The 22313-nt window shown below is 35.6% G+C and overlaps 1 protein-coding gene across 1 annotated transcript; it reads right to left on the bottom strand.

Moving 5' to 3' along the window:
• Nucleotides 1–114: 114 nt before the first annotated feature.
• On the bottom strand, nt 115–22303 carry THAP12 (THAP domain containing 12). Its single transcript, XM_016161592.2, has 5 exons — nt 22107–22303; nt 11960–12080; nt 8186–8293; nt 4507–4543; nt 115–2962 (listed from the first exon to the last, which is right to left on the bottom strand). Exons 1-5 carry the CDS (start codon nt 22193–22195, stop codon nt 1029–1031), a joined length of 2289 nt encoding a protein of 762 aa, XP_016017078.1. The 5' UTR covers nt 22196–22303; the 3' UTR covers nt 115–1028.
• Nucleotides 22304–22313: the final 10 nt, after the last annotated feature.

Here is a 22313-nt window from a genome sequence, read left to right as displayed (position 1 = left end):
CCTTCAACTGTGATGGTGAAAATATTTTCGAAGAGATTTTACCATAAGAATCTATTTTGCCCCCAACAAAAATAACATACCTGAACTTTAAACAAAATTCACATTTTATTTAGGTTGAAATAAACTATACAAATTGATTTTATTCACCAAAAATAACAATAATATTTTCTGTATCATTCCTAGATAAACCACAAAACACAGTTCTGTAGGTTTTCTAGGTTTTACATACAATTCAAGACGAGGCAGTAGATATAGTCATGGAAAAAAACAGAATAAAACAGACAAATCAGTTGTCAGTATCCATGGTCTCTGATCCTGTCTTGACCATGAAACAGAAGTGATCAACATATACCGGCTAAAAAGCTTATGAAGATATAGGCTCAACAAAGGAATGTAAACAGCAAAAAACCAGATGTGGAACAATAACAACAGGCTCTTCCATTCAAACTTTAACTGTAACTTGTTCCTTTAAGATTGCTGAACAAAATCTACAATGAAATCCTTGTTTGGCAAGCTCACATTTCTTTCACTGTCTGGTAATTCCCTTAACCGCCCATTACAGATTTTTAACAGCATACTTAAAACTCCTACTATTCAAGGGTTAGTCGTGAGCTTCATTATAACATTTTATAAAATTTATTCCTTCCTCTCACACCTTCTCAAAATTTATTTTTTCAAAGAACTGATAACTCAATATCTGACAACTAGATGCAGAGTGATAATAAATGTTATGTCTAAAATGACTTAACTAAAACAATTCCAAAGTGCCATTAGCAGAGATCACAGAGAAGTGTAACATGGCACTTTCAATGCTATCTTCTGGAAGAACAGTTAAGTCTCTAAAGCATGAGAATTCAAACAGGGGCCATTTAAACAGGCAGATTATCAATGGATAATATACTCAATGGGAGGCCTCTAGGTCAAGATAGTCAATGATTAAATGACCTACATATACCTTACAGCTTTTCTATAAGATGTTTTCAAATTTCTTACAAATATTTTTTAAATATCAAATATAACAAAGCCTGTCAGGTATTCTGGATGGTTTCTGAATTATCTATAGGAAGCTCTGACTTATTTGTATAGAGTTTGATATATGTGTCCACCATTAAATCCAGATCATGTTTTATATCAAAATTTATGTTAAGCAAAGCTAAGTTACTTGACCTTTGGTCTGTCAAAGTGTTCCTCAGGTATGCTTTGAGACGCTTTCGCCCATTTTCATAGCGTTCATTCTCGACCTTCATCACAGGAAGAATACAAAGGACCTTCAGCAATGCATAAACATTAGGAAAAAACTTGATGTCTGGCAGGTGGAGGGCTTCATAAATGGTAGATGGAAGCTCTATATCTTTCCCTCTGTGTTTCCACTTGATTCTCCAACAATGGAGCTCAGCTGAGAGTGTGTCTGGATTGGGTAAGTCACTTCTGTACATGTCAGCATGGTGCTCCTCTGATGTATTGAATTTCAGCTGTCCCATGACAGAGGGTACCAGAGATAAGCATTTAAGAGCTTTGAGGTGCTGTTCTGAGAATATATCTTTCAGTTCCTGAATGATGTGTTCCACTGTTGGAACACTTAGAGCTTCTTTATAGTAACTTTCAGAGGTCAGCTGAGATTCCAGGTTACCTTGCTGAGCTCTGCGGAATTTCCCAGGGAGCTTCATCTGAATATCAAGTTTGGTTGCCAAATTCGTCGCTTCCTCAAACCAAAATTCATGATAAACTTCAATATTTTCCATCACTTCATTTAGGGAATGCAACACTGCAGTCAAGCTACTGGCTGCAAAGAAGACATCAGAGGTTTGTCCCTGGAGATTTTTCCCAAAGGCTCTTGTAAAAGATAGAACATTTTTAAGAACGACAATGGTAACGATGAAATCAAAATCTGTTACTGCACTACAGAGTATAAATGCTCGGCCAGCTATACAGTTATTCCACCTAATATTTGTGTCACTATTTATACCATCTAAACATAAAACAAGTGCTTGTAGGAGGTCCACTAAAATTTCAAAAGCATCATGCCTGCCTGTCCACTGAGAATGGCAAATTTCCTTTAGTTCTTTACCCTTTTCTTCATTGTTTTGAAAGAGTATAGAAATTACATTGTCAAGCTCTAAGAGTAGTTGTGGTGATCGATGGAAAAAAGAACAAACTTCTTCTATTGTTCCTAATGCAACAGACACTCCCGTAACAGGCACAGATTTTGCCAACCACATATTTAAGGCACAGGAAGAGCAGAGTGTGTAGACAGCTTGGGGATATTTCTCTAAAAGTCTAGAAGCAACAACTTTCATTTTGGAAGAAAATCCACTGGACACAATGTAAGCCTGGCCACGACAATACTCCATGTTTAATCCCCACTTTTCAGTTATTGTAGTGTGAAATTTCATAGCCAAAATTTCGGCATCAGCTTCATAAGGGAGGAAGCCCACAAATTCCTCTCTCAGGTTATGAGATTCGTCAACAAACCTCACCAACACGGGCAGGTGCTCTTCCCCTGCTATGTCCACTACGTCATCAGTGATAATGGAAAAGAAGTGAGAGTCTCTCACTTCCCTGAGAGTTTCTTCCCGAATGCAGCTTTCACAAATTTCTAGCATCTGTTTCTGCTGTGTTTTTGAACAGAATAATGTGTTGACTGCTGTTGTTTCAAAGCGCTTTCTCAGGACCTCTTCACCAGAATTTATCCGGCACTCCAGCAGAGCTTGAAAGTTATCAGGAGTAAAAAGACCTTCCGGGATTTCATCTGCTTCATGTCCATCCAGAGGTATGTTTTGTTTTCCCATAAGAATCAAAATTTCAAATAAAGATTTTAAGTATTCTTTGTTTTCCTTCTCCTCAAGGGTTAAAGGTAAAATGTCTTCATCCTGTTCTTCACCCACTTCTTCTGCACTAGGGTTCTGAGCATTGCTGTTGTTTATTTCTTTATGTTTTTGTTCCTGTTCAGAAGTTTCATCAACTGGAAAACAAAGAATTAATTTTATAAACAGGCTCATGAGGAATGAAGAATCATACAAACAAAAAATTTTACAATCTTGGTTAAATATTTAAAATACATAAACTCATTCATTCAACATTCACAGGGTACCTCTTGGCCCATAAACTAGGGTAGAGATTAAAATAGGACGTGCTCTGGTGAGGAAGACAAACACTGTAAACATGTATTTTAATCCTACATGTAAATGCTGTTATAACAAAGGAACAATTTCTTATAAACTTAACAAGGCAAATTACATATATAAAATAGTAACAGACAGTCCATACCCTCAGAAAAAGGAAGAGAACTAGTATTTATGAAGAACTGTGTTGACATTCTTTATGTATCACACGACTCCCTCTACAGGCAGGTGGTATAAACCCCATTTGACAACTGACAGTAAATAATTGCCCAGTCACAGATAGAGTGAGAAGGATGGAGGTGAAATTCAAACTCTAGCTTCTCTGGCTCCAAGGTCCATGTTGATGTTGTTTCTATCAAACCATGAATATATACTTCTATATGGGAGATGAGACAATTATTTAAACCAATATAATATAAAATATATTCATGTAATTTTTAGGATTAATAACAGAATATTAGAAATCTTTGCTTAATTTCTTCACATTTGGATGGGAAAACAAAAGCCCTGAAGTTAAGTGTCCTACTCACAGTCATACAACCCTGTAAGTACTGGCCCCTGTGGTCACCTCTGGATTCATTTTCTAACCATCATGCATTATTAGAAGCTCCAATAACAAAATCAGTGTAGCTCCCCCAAATCTGGCACCCTGTATCAAGCCACTCTACTTGTGCATATAACACCCTTCCCTTCTTTCTTTGCCTGAGGGTCCATGTCTCTTCATCTATAAAAGGAGAAAATAATAGTACTTACTTCAGGGCTATTGTGAGTATTAAATGAATTAATATACATAAGGCACTTAGAATAATGTCTCGGCACACAGTAAGCACCCAATAAAAAGTTATGTTAATAATAACAATAGTAGGAGGAGCCAGAGAAGGGACAGTAATAACTGACAAAAACAAAAATAACTTCTAGTCCTTATTCTCTGGTGACACAGCTCAGGCATCAGGACCTAGAGAAAAGCTACTGTGATTCCCATTCTCTACAAGGCTCAGTGTCCCCACAGCATTTATTACTTAAACATCTGCCTAGAACTTATTATGTACCACGCATCGAGCAGACAGAGATTCTGCTTCTGTCCTTACTGGTGCCTTTCCTTCCCTACACTGGGACACTCTGTGTGCCTGCCACCCCTACACCACACTGAGAATACCTCGTGGGGAAAACGCAAAGTGTACGGTATAGTGGCACTAAATACAGACAGACTGAACTAAGGCTTTATTTTAGTCTCACAGATAATTCCAGACCACAGGACAATGCCTATCACACTCTTACATCATTCTCACGTAAGTTTGGACATAAAACATATTTATTTGTCCTTACCAGATCAAGGCCTTTTTAAAAAGCATTCAGAAGTTGAGTCATTAACACTATCACTTACTTTTTTTCTGTTTCAGTGTCCTGATTTCATCTTCACTCTAAATGATAAGAAAAAAAAGAAACATTTTCAAGATAACTAAACTCTAGTCCATTATGTAGATTCACAAGTGAAAAGCATATCTGGAGTCAAATTTAATTCTCTCAAGAGCATATTCTTTATAAGGAATACATTCTTCAGACAAATGATAGGAAAACCAGAAGAATAATTTGCTAATGACTCCAAGCCTATAAAATACTAGGAGGGAAAGAATACATCATTTAACTCACTTTAACTCACCTAAATCATCATAACTTTGGGTTATAAGTGTTTAGTGGTAATAAAATGCATGAACGTATACCATGGCATTTGGGATCAAATCAAAGGAGACACAAATCCTATTTCCCACCTCAACCTAAGCCGGGGGGATGCCAGATTAAGAGGAAGTTGCTGGATTCCAGAACCTAACACGAAATCTATGAGAAATACCTGGAAAACAGAAAGTAACACAATGCTAGTATGGAAAAGAAATGAATACACACAGCATAGAGCACCAAGGGTTAGACAGAGGAAGAACTTTCCCATTGTGTCCTTTTCTCTCCCTCTAATCCACTACAATGTTTAGATCACAACCCGCTCCATTACTATACTGGGGCAGGTAAGCAGCTGTACTAGTGATAGCTGGAGACAGCATGATACCTACTGGACAGCATAGGACATGACGCCGATAACAAGAAACTGTCAGCAGGCTAGCCAACCTGAAACATTCCTTCCTTATCCCCTGGGCTGCAGAGTTACAAGGATGGCAGATCTGGGAGAGTGTGCCTGCTGTATGGTATTTAAGGTTCCCCAAGGGGCAGAGTACAGAGAAATGATAGCTAGAATAGGAAATGTTTGAGCTCCTCACCCTTGGTATAAATTACTAAGAAGAGGACTCTTGTGTAGTATCAGCATTCATTTATGAGAAGTCCCATAAAAATAAATAAATAGAGAAGAAATGAAAACTGAGGCTTCCTCAAAACTTAAAAATGTAAGTCTGAGTAAGAAAAACCTCACATCTAGTTATAGTTGAGCCAAATTTAAAATGGCAAACAGAAAAAATATCTATCTATTTTTATCTATCTAAATCTATATCTATATAGAGATATAGATATACATATTAGGTTTTGAGGGAGAAAAAGCAGGTCACCTAAAAATGAACAAGAATTAGGCCAGCATCAGACTTCAATAGCAATAATGGACACAAAAAAACTAGACAAATCAACATCATATAGACTATACGCATCCTCCATGTATCACTTAATAACGTTTGAAATAAAAAAATACAAAATGGTTTAAAAAATAAAACCATATCTGAAAACTGAAAACAAAAATAATTCTATGTTAAAGAAATAGGAGAAATTACAAAATACTCACAGCTGAACAATGAAACCACTACTAAATGTCTATAATTGTGAGATATAGCTAAAACATGCTTAGAGAGACACTTATAGCTTTGGATACACATAAATATGAACTAAATATTCAAGAAGCTAGAAAAAGAGCCAAAAAGTCAGTCCCTCAACTCAAGAAAAAAACAATAAAATATCTTACATGTACAGAAATCACTGATAAACTAACCATTATTCTTTGAAAAGACCGTTAAAATAATTCTAGGAGAAGAGAAAGGCAAACATTCCAAAATCCTAAATGTTCACAAACTTTTTGGAAACATGTAAAACACAAGAAGAAAGAGAAAATCAGTAATTTGAAATGGCAATCAAAATATTCCTTCGCCCACCCCTAGCACTCTGATGGTTTTACCAAGTTCAATGTAACTTTCAAGAGCAGAAAGTACCTACCTTACACAAGTTTTTCTTAAAAAATTGAGAGAAAAAAAGGAAAGCTATCTAATCATTTTATGAGGCTATTAGAACCTTGATACCATAACTGGATAAAAGGAGTGCATAAAAAGAAATTTATAGACCAACACTTATAAATGCAAATCCTAAATAAATTATTGACCAACTAAATCCAAGAGTATAAAAAAAACAGAGATATATTGTAATCGATTAGGATTCATCACAGGAATGTAAAGATGGTTTAACATCAGAAAATCCATCATTGTTATTCACATTAAAGAATGAAAAGACTGTGAACATTCCTACTCATTAGGTGCAATGAAAGCATTTAGTAAGTTCAACAAGTTATGACAAAGGCTCTGAATATGAGTACTACAAGGTAATGAAGGGGATTTCAGCTTGACAAAAACTATGTTAACACCAATAGCAAATATCATACTTAATGAAAAAGGTAAGTGTCCCAGCTGTGACCTTATTAGGACTATTCAACATAGTAGTAGGGATCTTGACTAAACAATAAAACAGGCAACAGAAAAGAATTAAAATTATAAGAACTGGAAGAAGAGATAAATTTGTCCTTATTTGTAGATGATATAATCAACTAGATAGAAAACGCGCTAGACTATTATGATTAGTTAAAAAGGGTCTTTGAAATTGCTCGATACAATCTCATCCAGAACATATAATCTATACCAACAAAAACTATATATATTTAGAAAGTAATCTGAGGAAGAATTGTACACATTCTCTTTTAGAGAACTGTAATAAAATCCCTGAAATTTGTTCATATTTTGAATTTCTGGACTCCTAAAATTATTTTGATAGCCTTTTCAAAGAAGCAGTATTTAGTTTTGTCAATGATTACTGATATTTGTTAATCATTTTATTTTTTTTTTTCCTTCTATTTTTGGCTGATACCACAGTTTTGAAAAAGAAGAGTTAAGAAATCACCCTATTTGAAAGAAAGACTATTATAAATCCATGGTAATAAAAAAAGTATGGTACAGCTGTGAACAAATACTCCAACAGAACAGAGCTCCCAGAAACAGCCATGTATATATATAAACTCAGTATATATACATGTATATATGACAGAGGTGGCATGTTATACCACTGGAGAAAAGGATGGATTAATAGACCATGTCGGGAAAACTGGTTCTCTATAAAAAAAAAAGTCAGATCTCTACTGGACACCACATATGAAAGAATGGGAATAGTAATAATGAAGGAAAGAAAAATAAACAAAATAAGGGCCTTGCTAGTGTCAATGATATGAGACAGCCACAGACTGAAGCATCTGAGTAATTTCATTTTTTTCACCTAAGGTCAGCACAAAGCAGGTGGGTTTCAATCTTTAGAACTAAAAGATATCACAGGATGATAAAAACATGCATAAATGATGCCATATACAAAGAGTTAAAAGATTCTTCTAAACCCGTCAGTACTTAATGGCAATAGAATCCTTATCTCTAGGTATCTCTAGGTATAATTATCCATGTCTTAACTTTTATACTTTTTCTTTCTGTATCCATTTGTGCTGAATTCTGAAAATGCGCCTCAGCTCTACTTTCCTTAATATAAAAGAAAAGGTAGTATTTGGTTTATTTTTCCCGGGAAGCAAATGAGCTAGCAGCCTATAATTAACAGCACACTTTTGCCCAAGTCATTGGCTAAATTTGAGGGAGATTTTCCAATTACATACTAAAACAAACTAATCACTTTATATCCAGCTACTTCAATAATCGCCATGTACTGCTACCTTTAAAATAGAGAATAACTTGGTTCAATTTTAACATGAATGCATCTATATTTGATTTCATGATATTATGGGGGGTGGGAAAGCTGAAAGCACATTGACATACCAATTCTTTTATTCGTTTTCTGTGTCTACTATGTGGATTATTCAAATGACTGGTAAGATCAAATATTGTTGGTATTGCATTATCTCGAAGAACTGTCCTGTAAGGACTCTGAAAAAGAAAAATGTGTTAATTCAGAGACAGTCCTTAAAAATGAATTACACATAAATAAAATTCTATTGTACTGATTTCCCCAGTACTCTTTCAACTCTAGCTCTGAAGTGTGGAGAGATTTGAAGAATTGATGATGGCAGTTCAGATCAGCTTACTATTTCTAACTCTTTTTACATTTGCCTTTTGGTAACTTATTATTTTAAATTGAGGAACTGAACTGATAACATGCATAAAAAATAAAATATATTTGCATTTTGCATATGTATTTTTAATTCGGCCTCTCAACTATTTGATCTATTCTGCCCTTCTATGAGCCCAGCAAATCTACAATAGGCATAAAAGTTTCTCAAATAACTTATCTTCTTGTATGTTCTATAATTATTCTTCCCTTACCTGATGTTCACCCCACTTTTGCTACTATTGCTGAGAAGTATTAAGGCACAGTGAAGTAATATTGGACTGGGACCCAAGAGACCTAGAAACTAGTTCAAACTCAACTAGTGACTCACCATAAGACCCTGGCAGAATACTTTCTCTTTCTAGACCTCAGTTTCCTCTTCTGAGTAAAATTTAGGTACTGAACTACATTAACATTTCTGCGAAATGAAATTATTCACATACTAATGATCATAATGCTTGCTGCTTCAGTTATACCATCTTTACTTTTACACAATCCACTCACTTTTTTAGTTACCAGTGTCTTAAGCAATTAAAACTATAAAATAATGGTTTGATGGGCTAGTTATATTTTCAAAACATATTACAAAACTTCTAAAATAAAAATTGATTCATGTGCCACCTGAAATCATTCGTACCACAGTGATATATACATAACCACACTTTTGTAAACCCTGAACTAGGTATTTCTAAATCCCCTTCTAATTCTAATGTTCTTATCATTGAACAGGCTCTATCCTAATTCCTGTTAACCCAATCCAACCTGGCTAAAAGCTGGATGAATACTTAGATGGTGACGGTCTTCCACAGCCAGCCCAGAGGACATTAGGTAGGGACAAGTAAAGTATCAGATGAATAACTGCTACTACATTCCCCCAGCTAATCCAAAGAAACAGTGCCTTTAATTTCTTCTAGAATTTGTACTGAGTAAGATAAAACACTTTATTTTCAAGAGTTTTTTTTGGAGCAGTGATTGTTTCAAAGTTGACTATTAACATATGATCAAAGCATATGCCAAACAAAAATATCAACTTCTATATTTTTCTGCCCAGGGAAGGAAGGTTAGGAAAATATCAAGGAAAAATACAGTTTACCCTTGAACAGCAAATTGAGCTATGCAGGTACACTTATACGTGGATTTTTTTTCAGTAAATACTGTGCATGTATTTACTCTTCTTCATAATTTTCTTGATAAAATTTTCTTTTCTCTAGCTTACTTTATTGTAAGAAACAGTATTAATATACATAACATACAAAATATGTATAATCAATTGTTTATGTTTATGTCATTGGCAAGGATTTCAGTCAAAAGACTGTTTAGTAGTTAGGTTTTGGAGGAGTCAAAGTTATATGTAGACTTTTTAGTGCCCCTAACAGTGTTGTTCAAGGGTCAACTCTATGTAAACTAAAGGAAACACACTACCTTAGGTTTTATCCAAAGAGTTGTTGAAAGCATTTGGGAAGAACTTCTATTCCGATTCAATATTTTCTAGTTCAATCTCATGCCTCATAGAAAACACACAGAAAAACCTATTTTTTTTTTTTTATGACATCCAGCTTCTAATGCTGAGCCAATTATCCTGAGTCTACTAGGGAGTTTGATTCAAGGATTGATTGGGGACACAATCAGTGAAGGGAACAATGGCTACAGAATATGCCAAGCATCTAATCTTTCCCTCTTAGCAAACATTTCAAAAAGCAAACATACACATATATACAGTCAACTCTTGATATTCTACCTATTATTAAATGAGAAGAGGCAAGATAAAACGTTCTAATAAATTTTTAAAATTCAAATCAAGTTAATGTGCTATAAAGCAAAAATATTACAGACCAGAAAACAATCTATGAATGAAAAACATGAACTTTTAATAAATATTTAATTATAAGTACACATGCCAAAAAGGGCTATATTCATCTCATGTGTATAATTTTAACTCAGTATCAAGACTTAATTTTTAACTGCTGAATTAAGATTATTGCTTTATGCAATAATCTTATTTTAGCATTAAAGATAATATGTGGCTTTGGTTGAACTAGCCACAATGCTTACTGATGAGATCTTAATGAGATCTTAAATGCCAAACTAATGAAGCCAAAATTCTGGATATAGATATCAGGTAATTCAGCTTTTAATAGCGATATCATCTAAATGTGTAGAAAAAATATTTTTCTCACATTTGCATTAATTTATTGATGACAAGAATCATGGAAATGTAAAAAGCAGAAATAGTTCATCTTTCTGTTCTATGCTCTAACTAAACAAGAATATGAGAGTGAATTATATTTTAAATTTCTCACATTAATCTTGTTGACATTATCTAATTAAGAACCATATTTACTACTAAAATAAAAATGCATACAGCTTGTATATTTAAAATAATAACAGGATATTTTTATTTAATGTCAAAAACATAAAAGTAGTTTGCCTTTTAACATATGAACTCTCCATTTTGGTTGATCATTATCACCCTTTTAACATAAGCAAGGCAAAATTATCCCTTATTCGTGATTATACTCTTGAACCGGAACTGGCTCACCTCCCAATGACTTCACAAGTATCTGCTTCAATTAATTTTGAGAAATAAAATAACCCAATCATTCTTTAGTTTTCTGATGCCTCTGCAAAATATATCTGAAAAAAATATCAAAATAAATTGCTGCATAATAATATATAGTGTACTTTCAAATCAAGTTTATATCTATCCCAGTATCTGGGATGATATATTAGTTATATAGCTAAACAGGAATGTTATATGTTTAACAAAACTGTCCTTCCTAATTAGTTTTTAGTGTTTTAAGTCTGCTCCATTTCAATCAAATCTGCCCTATTTATGCCTTTTATGAAACATAGGAATAATATAATCAGAGGGTTAAAAATCTTAGACCTCATGAATTAACTATCTCCTCATTAGAAACTGGGGCCCAAGAGAGGAAGTGTCTTGGTCAAATTCACACAGTTAACAATAGAGAGATCCAGGTTTTGACATGAAATTGCAAATTACTGATGGAAATTTTTTACATTAATTTTATGATTTGCTTCCTGTTGTATTTAGCACACAAAAATTTAGGGCTGGTTCTAACAGTACATACAAAAACAAAAACATGAAAACAAAAAGCTCAATTCCTTGAAGATTTCACTCATAAAAAACCTCTAGAGAAGCTGCTCCAAAAAAAAAAAAAAAAAAAAAATGCCAACTTTACCTTAAAACAAATTTTTATAATTATTAAAAATTTCTGAAGGCTACACAAGAAGTTTAAAAATGGCTCTCTCTGGTGAATAGAAATGGGGCATCGGAAACAGGAGTATAAGAAAAACAAGTTTTAAGAACAAAGCAGATACTATTCCGCTCCAAATTTATCTTCATCTTTAAAAAAAAGTGGTGGAGTACAAGGATACCCTCTAACATTAATAGATTTATATTTCCAACAAGACAGTGAGAGAGAGAGAAAGAAAACAAAAAACCAAGCCCTCCTATTACTTACAGTTCTACAGATCATAGAGGTCTCAAAGTGTTTGGCACATAATCGATAATGTTTATTTAGCTGATCAGGTGTTTTATCTTCTAAGTCTGCTCTCCTACAATTTTCCACCCACTTCTGGCATCTATAAATAAAACCAAAATACAATTAAGGAATATGAGCTCAACATTTAAATTTCAGCATTCAGTTTCAAGGCAAGTACATATTATGGACCATGGATTCCTGCTACCCTCTACTCATGGAACATAACATAATTTAGTGGAGCTAATTAATAACAAAATGAGAGCTGGAAGAAACTTTAGATATCATTTAGTACATTCAATTACAGACAAGATTAAGAACTTGCTCAGAGTCATAGACAATATTGGCAGCAGAACTAGAACTTGAACCTGTGTCTTTCAATTCCCAGGACTCAGCATCAGAGGACTCATTCACCAACAGTTCAAGTAAAAAGTTGTACAACCACAAAGCCAACAGTCTAATATTCCCTAAGAATCTCAACTTAAACAAGTATATAAAACAACACTGTTGTTGTAGAAAATTAGTAAGTACATATTCTATAAATAACTAGTTTCTTATAGAAGCATGATGGTCTTATTATAAATAAGATTTATTATTTACAATATGTACAGACTAGATTGCAAGCTATATGAATGCAGGGATTATGTCCACATAATCTAGTACACAGGTGTTGAAGATAGTGAACAAAACAATGTCCATGACCTCTTGGTACTTAAATATCTGCAGAAAAACAAATAATAATAATAATAATAATAATAATGCTGATGATGATAATGATGCTGCTGCTGCTGCTTACCAAGCACTTATTATGTGTCAGATACTGTTCTAAATCCTTTCCAAAGAGGGTGCTATTATTATCCTTTACGTGCAGATGAAGAAATAAAGGCATAGAAACGTTAATTTGATAGAGGTTACTAGATCTTTCATTCCTCAAGTTTCTAAGAAAAGTTCTACAAGAAGCGTCACACATTTGAAAAGATTCATTTTTATAATTACATCATAGTACAGTTTCTTAACATTACACTTCACCCCTCCACACACATGCACTCTAACACTAAATTCCTTCTGCACTCAACATGTAAAACCACAGTGAAATGTTGATTTTTCTAACCTAAACTAAAACCACAAGTAAATTGTGCAATATGATTTATAAGCATTTCACGTTTCAACATCCAAATATTTAGTATAATAACCGTCTTACTATAAAATAATTTGCCATACTGATACAGTTAAGTTTGTTTTTTAATTCTTAAATCTCTGGAGACCTTCTACACAGAATAGTCCTGTATGTATTATCTCTGAACTAGGCTGAAAAAGCTTTCTGATACCAAGAGCATTCAGATCTATCAAGAATAGATTGGACAGATAGCTCAGTTAATGATACTTATGTCTTCCAGATCAAATACCTAGAATAAATCTAGTGCAAGACCTGTAATAGAAAACAAATTTTTAAATACCTTAAATAGAGGGATATACAATTTCATGGATTGGTACACTGAATTCTAAAGATATCAATTCTCCCCAAATTGATTTACTGAATCAATACAATCACAATCTCAACAAGTTCTTTTGTGCTTATCTCTGTGTGTGTGTGTGTGTGTGTGTGTGCATGCGTGTGCGTGAGAGAGAGAGAGAGAGAGAGAGAGAGAGAGAGAGAGAGAGAGAGAAATGACAAGATTCTAAAACTTTTTATACAGCATTTCAAAGGACCAAGAATAGTCAAAACGATCTTCAAAACACTCTTGAAAAAACAGTTAAAAGACTTATACTACCAGATATTAATACTTATTATAAAGCTTATTATGACAGAGTGGTATTGGCACAAGATAAAACAAAACAAAATGGAGAGCTATAGATACTTAAAAGGTATCATTGCCCAGCAGTGATGGCAATTTTTTTTCAATAATGCTGAGTCAGTTGGCCATCCATATGAAGAAAAGAATCTTGGCCCCTACTTTCACACCATATACACGAAAATAAATTCCAAGTGAATTGTAGATCTAAATATGAAAAGTAAAACAATAAAGCTTCTAAAAGGTAACACAAGAGACTATCTTCTTTATCTTGGACTAGACAAAGATCTCTTAAAGAAGGTGAAAGAAAGCACAAACTCAAGGAAAAGATCGATTAATTAGGCTACTTTAAAGCTAAAAACTTCTTCATTAAAAGAAGCCATTTAAGAGTGAAATGGCAGCCCACAAAATGGAAGTAGGTATCTGCAATATATATATCCAACAAGGGACTCATATCCAAACTATACATGAAAAACTCCTACAAATAAATCAGACAGCTCAATATAAAAAACGGGCAAGAGACTTGAACAGGCAATTTGCAATACAAGTTATCCAGATGGCCAAAACACATGCAAAAAAAAAAAAAATTATCATGAAAAAGCATTCTGAAAAAAGCTCAATCTCAATAGTCGTTAGGGAAATAAATATCAATTAAAACCATAACAAAATATTACTACATACACAGAAGAATGACTACAATGTAAAAGTGGTAATACCAAACGCTGAGAGGTGAAACAACTTTGCCTATCTACAGTAGAAAGGATAAACTGTGGTATACTATTACAATGGGAATGAATGGACTTAACTAGATCTCACAATGTTGAGTAAAATCAGCCAACTGGACATACTATATTACTCTTTTTAAATTAAGTTCAAGGATAGGCAAAACTCATCTATGGTGCCTGTGCATAAAGAGTTAACAGAGCAGGTCTAAGACTGCTATCCTTAGAAAGGTTTGTTTTTAACACTGGCCTTTTGGCTGGTGTCTGGGAACTTGGCTAGTAAATTGTTTCCTGTGCTGACATAAAACTTTCACTAAGTAATCAGGTGGCTCACTGTGCCTAGACTGTTTGTACAAACAATATGATTTATACTGAACACTTGCCTTCCTTCTGGGAGTCTGGAATTTTAGTATATGCCAAGTTAGAGTGTCTGTGACCAGACTCCAATAAAAACTTCAGGAACTGAGTCTCTAATGGGCTCTTCTGGGCAGAATCATGGCACACATGTTGCTATATTTTCATTGCTGGGAAAAAGTGGGTTCTGTGTGATCCCTCCATGGGAGGGAGAGAACATATGAAAGCCTACGTACGCATGCCTCCGTACTCCACCTGTGTCTTTTTCCCCTTATGATCTTATGAGTGTTCTTACTACATTGCTGTAGTAAATCTCAGTACAACTATATGCCTAGTCCCATGAGTCCTAGTTAATCTCTGAATACGTGGGTGGCCTTGGAGACCTCCAACACAGTGGTGATAGTAAGAGTAGTGGATACATTTGGGGAGGAGTAACAACTAGGAGTGGACACAAAGGAGGCTTCTGAGATGTTGGTAATATTCTGCATCTCGAACATTACCGGGATATGTTCATTTTGTAAAAATTCATCAAGTTCTAGACTACCATTTTTGCACTTTTTTCTATTTATTCATATATCAAAAATCAGCTTCCTCTTCCTCTTCCCCTTTACAATAATCAACTAATCTTATGTGTGTGATGTCAGACAGTGGCTACCACTGGGAAGAGGGAGTTTGGGATGTTAGTAATATACACATATATTTTTTAATCTGGGAAAAAGTCTCATGGACATGTTATTTGAAAATCCAATACGCCATATACTTATAATTTGTGATCTTACAATTTATAGCAATAAAGTTATAAAAATTACATACATCCATGTTTTTACATATATGTATTTATGTACATGTATGTGTGTATAAGACTTATTAAGCATATATTTGTATGCTATATAAATGTATGTGTGTATATATTCACATAATTATCTCTCCATTTTTTTAAACCAATGTTCCCCCTTTCCTAGCTCTCTCCCCCTCACTGCTGTGCCCTATACTCTAGGCTCTGTAGCTTTTTCCCTTAGCAAAGTAAAATGACTCCCCAAATCCATCTACTTCAAAACTGGTCTTTTGCCCTTCTCTAATCCCTTCTACTTGCTGAAAGAGCAAATGTTTTAAAAAGCCAATTTGAGGATAATTTATCTTGCTTATGATCCTTTGTGTTTATTACCCTTAGGATAAAGCACCAACTCCTCACGTCTTAGAAGATCCTGCACAATCTGGCCCTTGCTTACCTTTCCACCTTATGTCCCACCACCCATCTACTCTCTCTGACCCCATACATGCCTTACTTATGTTTCATGAATGCACCGTGATCATTTCTATCCTAGGGCTATTCTCCATACTGTTTATTCAGCCTAGTACCCTCTTCTTGTTGCTTTTTTCCAACTCTTTTGCCCAGGAAAGCCTATGCAAAGATTAGCCCTCAAACTGTAGCTCAAATGTCATCTCTTGAGGGAAACTTTTCCTGATCCAACTATGTATACATATTTGTGTATGAGTATGGATTCACAAACACTCAGGTAGGTAAGGCTCTTGTCCACCTCTCTATATATGGTCTTTCAACATCCTATATTTATCCTGCCATATTATTACTATCAGTATAAACATGTTCTAGTATCTTCCATCTAAAAACTTCCTGAACCCTGACCATCTGCATAGCAAAACTAGTTAGTCCATTTTTACTGTATCCACTTTCTTATCTTAATCTCTCCTTAATCAATTCCAATGAGACTTCTGCTTTATCCTTTTCCACTGAAACTGCTCAAGATTACTAAAACTTCCATCCTGCAAATCCAATGGTCACTTTCTATATTCCTCTTAATCAATCCTTCTTTCATACTATTCAACCAAAACTGACTACTCTTTTTTAAATTTTGTTTTTAATTTTTTCCTTCAATGATCTCCTAATATGCATTTCCAAAAATAGATTCTAAGGAACACTAGTCAAAAAATTGTTCCATTAAAAAAAAAAGATTTAATGGTCAAATAAGTTTGGGTAACATTACCTATTTTATCCTACTCTTAGGGTTTCAAATATTCCTGGAGGACTTTGAAAAAATTAGCTAACCTCTCTGTGTGTGCTTTGGTCATCTGAAAGCAGGGACTACCTCAAAATCCACTGCAAGTATTAACATAATACATATAAAACATACAGAACAGTGCCTGGCACATAGAATATGAAATATCCTATAAGAAATATTATTATCATTATAACTCATGGCATTATATGGATTAATGAGATGACATAAAAGTACGATTATATTTTACAGAAGGGATTCTCAAACTTCATACTCTCAGGATCCCTCTACAGTCTTAAATTACTGAGGACTTGAAGAGCTTCCAAATATGTGGGTTTTCTCGATCAATACAGAAATTAAAGCACTTTTTTCAATATTTGTTAATTCTAAAAATAGTAATTCCATTATAGGTTAAAACAGATAACATTTTAATGAAAAACAATTATATTTCCCAAAACAAACAAAAAATATTTAGCGAAATGTTCAGTTAGTATAGTGGAAAAAATGGCATTATTTCCCATCTGCCCAAATCTCTTTAGTGTCTAGCGTAATAGAAGATAGCTAGATTCTCACATCTGCTTTTATATTTAATCTGCTGCTAAATGTGTTAGTTGAAGTATATGAAGAAAATGTGGCCTCATGCTGATACGCAGTTTAAAAAGGTTATTAAAATATTCCTCCTTTCCGACATAATTGTGGATGTTCTTTGATACTAAAGTAAAACTCCACAAGTGGTGGTTTTTTAAAGATTAGTTGAAATATGTGAAACCAGACCAATGTGCTTTATCGCACTCTGACAGTTACATTAAAATCTATTGGTCTATCTTGTATTTTGAATAGAGCTTTTATCCATGCATGTCTTTGTAAAACCATGAATGGTAATGCATTTCATTATACAATATATTTTAAAAGTCACATTTACAATATCGCCATTGATCTCATCAGAAAAGTCTAAGTATTAGAGAATTGTCAAATTAAGGGTAGTATATATAAACTTTCCAAAATTTTAATTTTTGCTTGAGAATCAGTTGTTTTCCTCTAAGTAGCAGGCTTATTTCATTCATTACTGAGAAAATGTCTACTAAACACACCTGCATCTGAATAATACTTATAAAATTTTAGAAAATACAACACACAACTTACCAGAGCAATGATGTTATTTTATATATGTAGCCCCTGAAAACCTCCACTATATCCTTCAGAGAGAATGAGCATGCAAAAGGCAAATAATGTCAGAGTGCTATTATAAAAATAGTTTTTACCTTGTGGATTCTTTGAAAGGGTCTCGTGGACCCTCATGAGTACCTGAAAGACTACTGTTTTACATTTTACAAAGTGGAATAAATCAACTTTCAATTACTTTTGATTAAATTACTGAAAAGATCTTGGAGGACCTCAGCATGTCATGGGTGAGTTCGTACTAACACTCTAATAGGAGCAATTTATTAGGTCAACTTGTACCTTCTCACCTGGTCTGGAGATGAGCCACTGTAAACTGCCCCCAGGTTTCCTGCCAAGCTTTGGCAATAGTCAAGCCATTCTGGAGCAATCCAAGTTTAGACAGTTCGGGGGTATTTTTTTTACTTTAATTTTAGGTAATCTATGGCCTCCCTACCACTGCCCTAAGTTGTGTTTATTCTATTATTTTATATTAAAAGGAATGAAGGAAGAAAAGAGAGAGGAAGGAAGGAAGGGAGAGAGGGAGACAGGGAGGGAGGGAGAGAGAGGAAGGAAGGAAGGGAGGGAGGGAGGGAGGGGGAAGGGAAAGGGAGGGAGGGGGGAAGGTAAGAAGGAACAGCATATTATACTGCCACTTTTTCGAAGCCAAGAAGCTCTATTATGGTATGAAATTCTACAGTGCCCTTTATTAATTACACTCTTGAATTGTAAATTACTCCTAAATAGCTGTTTCTAAGAATGTGGATGGGAAATGTATTATTTAATAGCATTAAATGTGTTTATCTTTATTGTTAGTAAAAAAGTTACTTAACTTTTGAAAATAGGTTAGCAATGTGACCTTCTGTCAGCCTTCCCTACAATCCATTTTCAGAAAAAGCTAGTTCTAACTAATAGCCCTTACAATACTGTTATTAATTCAATAAACACCTCTGGAAACTACTTCTTATAACTTTAGCATGGTGGGGAAAAACACTGTCAAACACAGTAGAATTTGAAATCCTATAGTATAAGATTTGGTTTGGATAAAAAGTTAAGACCTTGAAGACATTATGTTATGCAAAATAAGCCAGACATAAAAGGACATTCCATTTATATGAAATACCTAGAACAAATTCATGGAGACTGAAAGTAAATTAGAAGGGGTTGGGAAGAGTTACTGCTTAATGGTTATAGAGTTTTTGCTTGGGGTAATGAAAAAGCTTTGGAAATATATAGTGATGATAGCTGCGTAGCACTGTGAATGTAATTAATGCCACCGATTTATGCATTTAAAAATGATAAAAATGGCGAATTTATGCTATATATATTTTACCAAAATTTTAAAAAAATAATGTAATATGCTGAAAATCATTGAATTATATACTTTAAATTGGTGACCTGTATGGTATGTAAATTATATCTCCATAAAGAAGTTTTAAAAAGTTAAGAAAAGTTCACAATTTGGTCTTGAAATAGTCAAAGGGCTCTTACATAGAAAAGAGCACAGATTTGCTCAGTGTGACCATGGGGGCAAAATTAGGACCTCCAAAGCATTAATTAGAAGGAGGACTATTTCTACCCCAAACAAGGAAGAAATAACAGCCAAAGCTGTCCAGAATCCTCAAGTGTCCTCCCACAAAGCAGAGAATCATCATTGGAAATTTTTTAGCAAAGGCCCACCTGACAAGAATGCAAGGGGCCCCTTAAGGGTTCATAAATACCTTGAGAGTGGAATGTGAAAGTGTTATCTGTCTCTTCTCAAGGAAGAGTTCCTATGTTAGAGTCTCATAGGGAACAGTGGCCACAAAAAAAAAGTTAAAAGGCCACTACTATTGAGGGAATTCCAGCATTTCAAGGGATATTGCACTAGATCTAAAAATTTCCAAACCTGAGACTGTATGCCCCTACAAGTCAGACACTCCACTAAGGAGTATAATAAAAACAGCATTCACTACATATGGACACAAATGATGCGTGGTCTAGAACGGACTAGTGGTGCCCTCATTAGGCAAGGAAATATACTCCTAGGAATGGCCTTGGGCTAAATTTTGGGTAAAATGAAGATAATGCTTACTGAGGTAAGATCCAGTCAGATTAAGATGCTCCCCTCCTCTGCTCCTATAGCTCACTCTCCTGAACTAGTTCCTCCCTTATCTCCCTGAATTTTAAATACCAGGAATTCCCCAGTGCTCAATCCTCAGACTTACTCTGCTTTATTTACCTGGTACCATGGCTTTAAATAGCTTCTATAAACTGAGAACATCCGTATTTACAATTTCCAGTCTGAAATTCTCTAAATGCCAGATCTGTATATCTTTAATGGTTTTACCTCATAAATATTTAGGTCACTGATCTAAATATGGGCCATTCTGTGTTCATTTCTGGATATGGTATGAAGGCATTTATTTTGAACATCTATCAGGTGTCCCAAACCTAATCTTTAATATTCCTCCTCTCAGTCTTCCACAGCTCAGTAAAAGTTCAGATTAAAAATCGTTTAGAGTCATTCTTGACTTCTCTTTTTCTTTTACAACCTCCATCTAAACCATTAAAACTTACCTCCTCCTCTTCTATTTCCTGAATTATTATAATTGCCTTTAACTGGTCTTCCTGCTCTCACCTTTACTTCCCTACAATCTATTTAACAAGAGGCCAGCAGTTCTGTTTAAAGTATGTCTCTCTGCTCTAAATCCTTAAATGACTTCCTATCTCAGAATAAATGCCCAAAGTGCTTTTCATGGCCTACAATGTCCTACACAATTTACTCCTACCCCACCCTCTACACACATGCTTTTCTGGTCTAATCTTTTCTCTCTCTCTCCTTTTTTTAAACCAGCTCTAGCAGTCCACAGACCTCTGGCCGTACCTCTAACAAGCTTTTGCATTTACTGTTTCTAAAGATTGGAATGCTCTTCCCCTAGCTATCTCCAAGGCTGGCCTCCTCAGCTACCTCTCTGGTCTTTGCTCAAATTCACCTTAGTGAGGCCTTCTCTGATGGCCCGTGTTTAAAATAACAATTGTGCCTCCCAACCACTATTTTCCTGCCCCCACAACATGTGCTTCTTCTATATGGTATTTAGCACCATGTGACACACTGTATATTTACTTGTCTATTTTCTCCCACTAAAATGTAAACTCCATGAAAGCAGGGACTCAATTGTTCATCTGTACTCAAATGTGTACATCAAATTTGTACATCAAATTCGTGTAGATCAGTGCTCAAAACAATGCCTACCTAGCACATAGTAGGCCTGCAATAAATATCTGTGGATCTATTAAGTAGCATGTTATAATCGCTCGTTTTATCTGCCTCTAATAGACTGTGAGCTTTCTGCAGGCAGCAACACTGCCTCATCCACCTCTGAATTTCCAGCACCTAATACACATAATAAATGTTGATCTGACGTGAACAAAATCAACGAGAGGCCAAGGGAAAATCCTCAGCCTTTCAAACACAGTCCCTGCGCTATCACTCTATAAATACATGTCAAGGTCTATAGGTTACCTCAAGGAAGAGGTTTCTATACCAATTCTCTTACCCTCAGGGGTACTCTCCCCTCCACATCCCGTTATCTCCACAATAACCAAGTAAGATAATGAGTAATGGTGAGAGTCAGAATATGAACCATTAACAAGGTCGAAGGAGGAAATATCTGTGACTTGACTTGAGATCAAAGAAGGTGGCCGGACTCCAAAAAAGAAACTGTCGGGGTTGGTGGTACCAAGTCCCTCTTTTGACAGCTAAGGAAACTAAAGCCCAGAGAAGAAAGCGACTTACCCGAAGCCACACAACAAACTACACAGGGCAAGAACCCACCTTATCCCGCCTGCGCACTACCCCAGTTGCCTCTTATTTCGGGTGTTGAGCCCTAGGCGCCGAACCCTCATGCGCGCACGTGCTCCGAAGTCCCCGGGTCCCCGCCCGCCCACTGCTCGCGGCCCGTTCTCCTCCTGGGTCTAAGGCTGGGATCCACGACTGTGCCCCCCCCACACACCCCTCTCAGCCTGGAGCCTCCCCGGGGTCGGCGGTGGACAGGGCACACCGCGGCGGTGGGCCCGGGCTGCCAGCTCTGCGCGCGCCGCTTACCTGGCCGGATCCCGCGGGAACCTGAAGAAGGCCAGATCCGACTGCGTGCTCTTCCGCGTGCAATTGGGGGCCGCGCAAAAGTTCGGCATCGTCGCCCGCCCGCCGGCCGGCCCAGCGGTCCCCTCCCCGCCTCCTCAGGGCAGCCCGCCCGCCCGTCGGGGCCGGGGAGGGGAGCCAGGCCGGCCGGCCGGCTCGGCAGGGCCGACG

The sequence above is a fragment of the Rousettus aegyptiacus genome, unplaced genomic scaffold (assembly GCF_014176215.1).
Source record: "Rousettus aegyptiacus isolate mRouAeg1 unplaced genomic scaffold, mRouAeg1.p scaffold_m13_p_5, whole genome shotgun sequence".
Taxonomy (NCBI): Eukaryota; Metazoa; Chordata; class Mammalia; order Chiroptera; family Pteropodidae; genus Rousettus; species Rousettus aegyptiacus.
The sequence above is the reverse complement of the archived record's forward strand: the minus strand, read 5'-3'. Positions and strand labels throughout refer to the sequence as shown.

Coding starts and splice junctions, on each gene's coding strand:
- THAP12 (XM_016161592.2), bottom strand. CDS start 22,195: ATGCCGAACTTTTGCGCGGCCCCCAATTGCACGCGGAAGAGCACGCAG. Junction 12,081..22,106: donor TTCCCGCGGGATCCGGCCAG/GTAAGCGGCGCG, acceptor TTTTATTTATAG/ATGCCAGAAGTGGGTGGAAA. Junction 4,544..8,185: donor GAAAACGAATAAAAGAATTG/GTATGTCAATGT, acceptor CTTATCATTTAG/AGTGAAGATGAAATCAGGAC.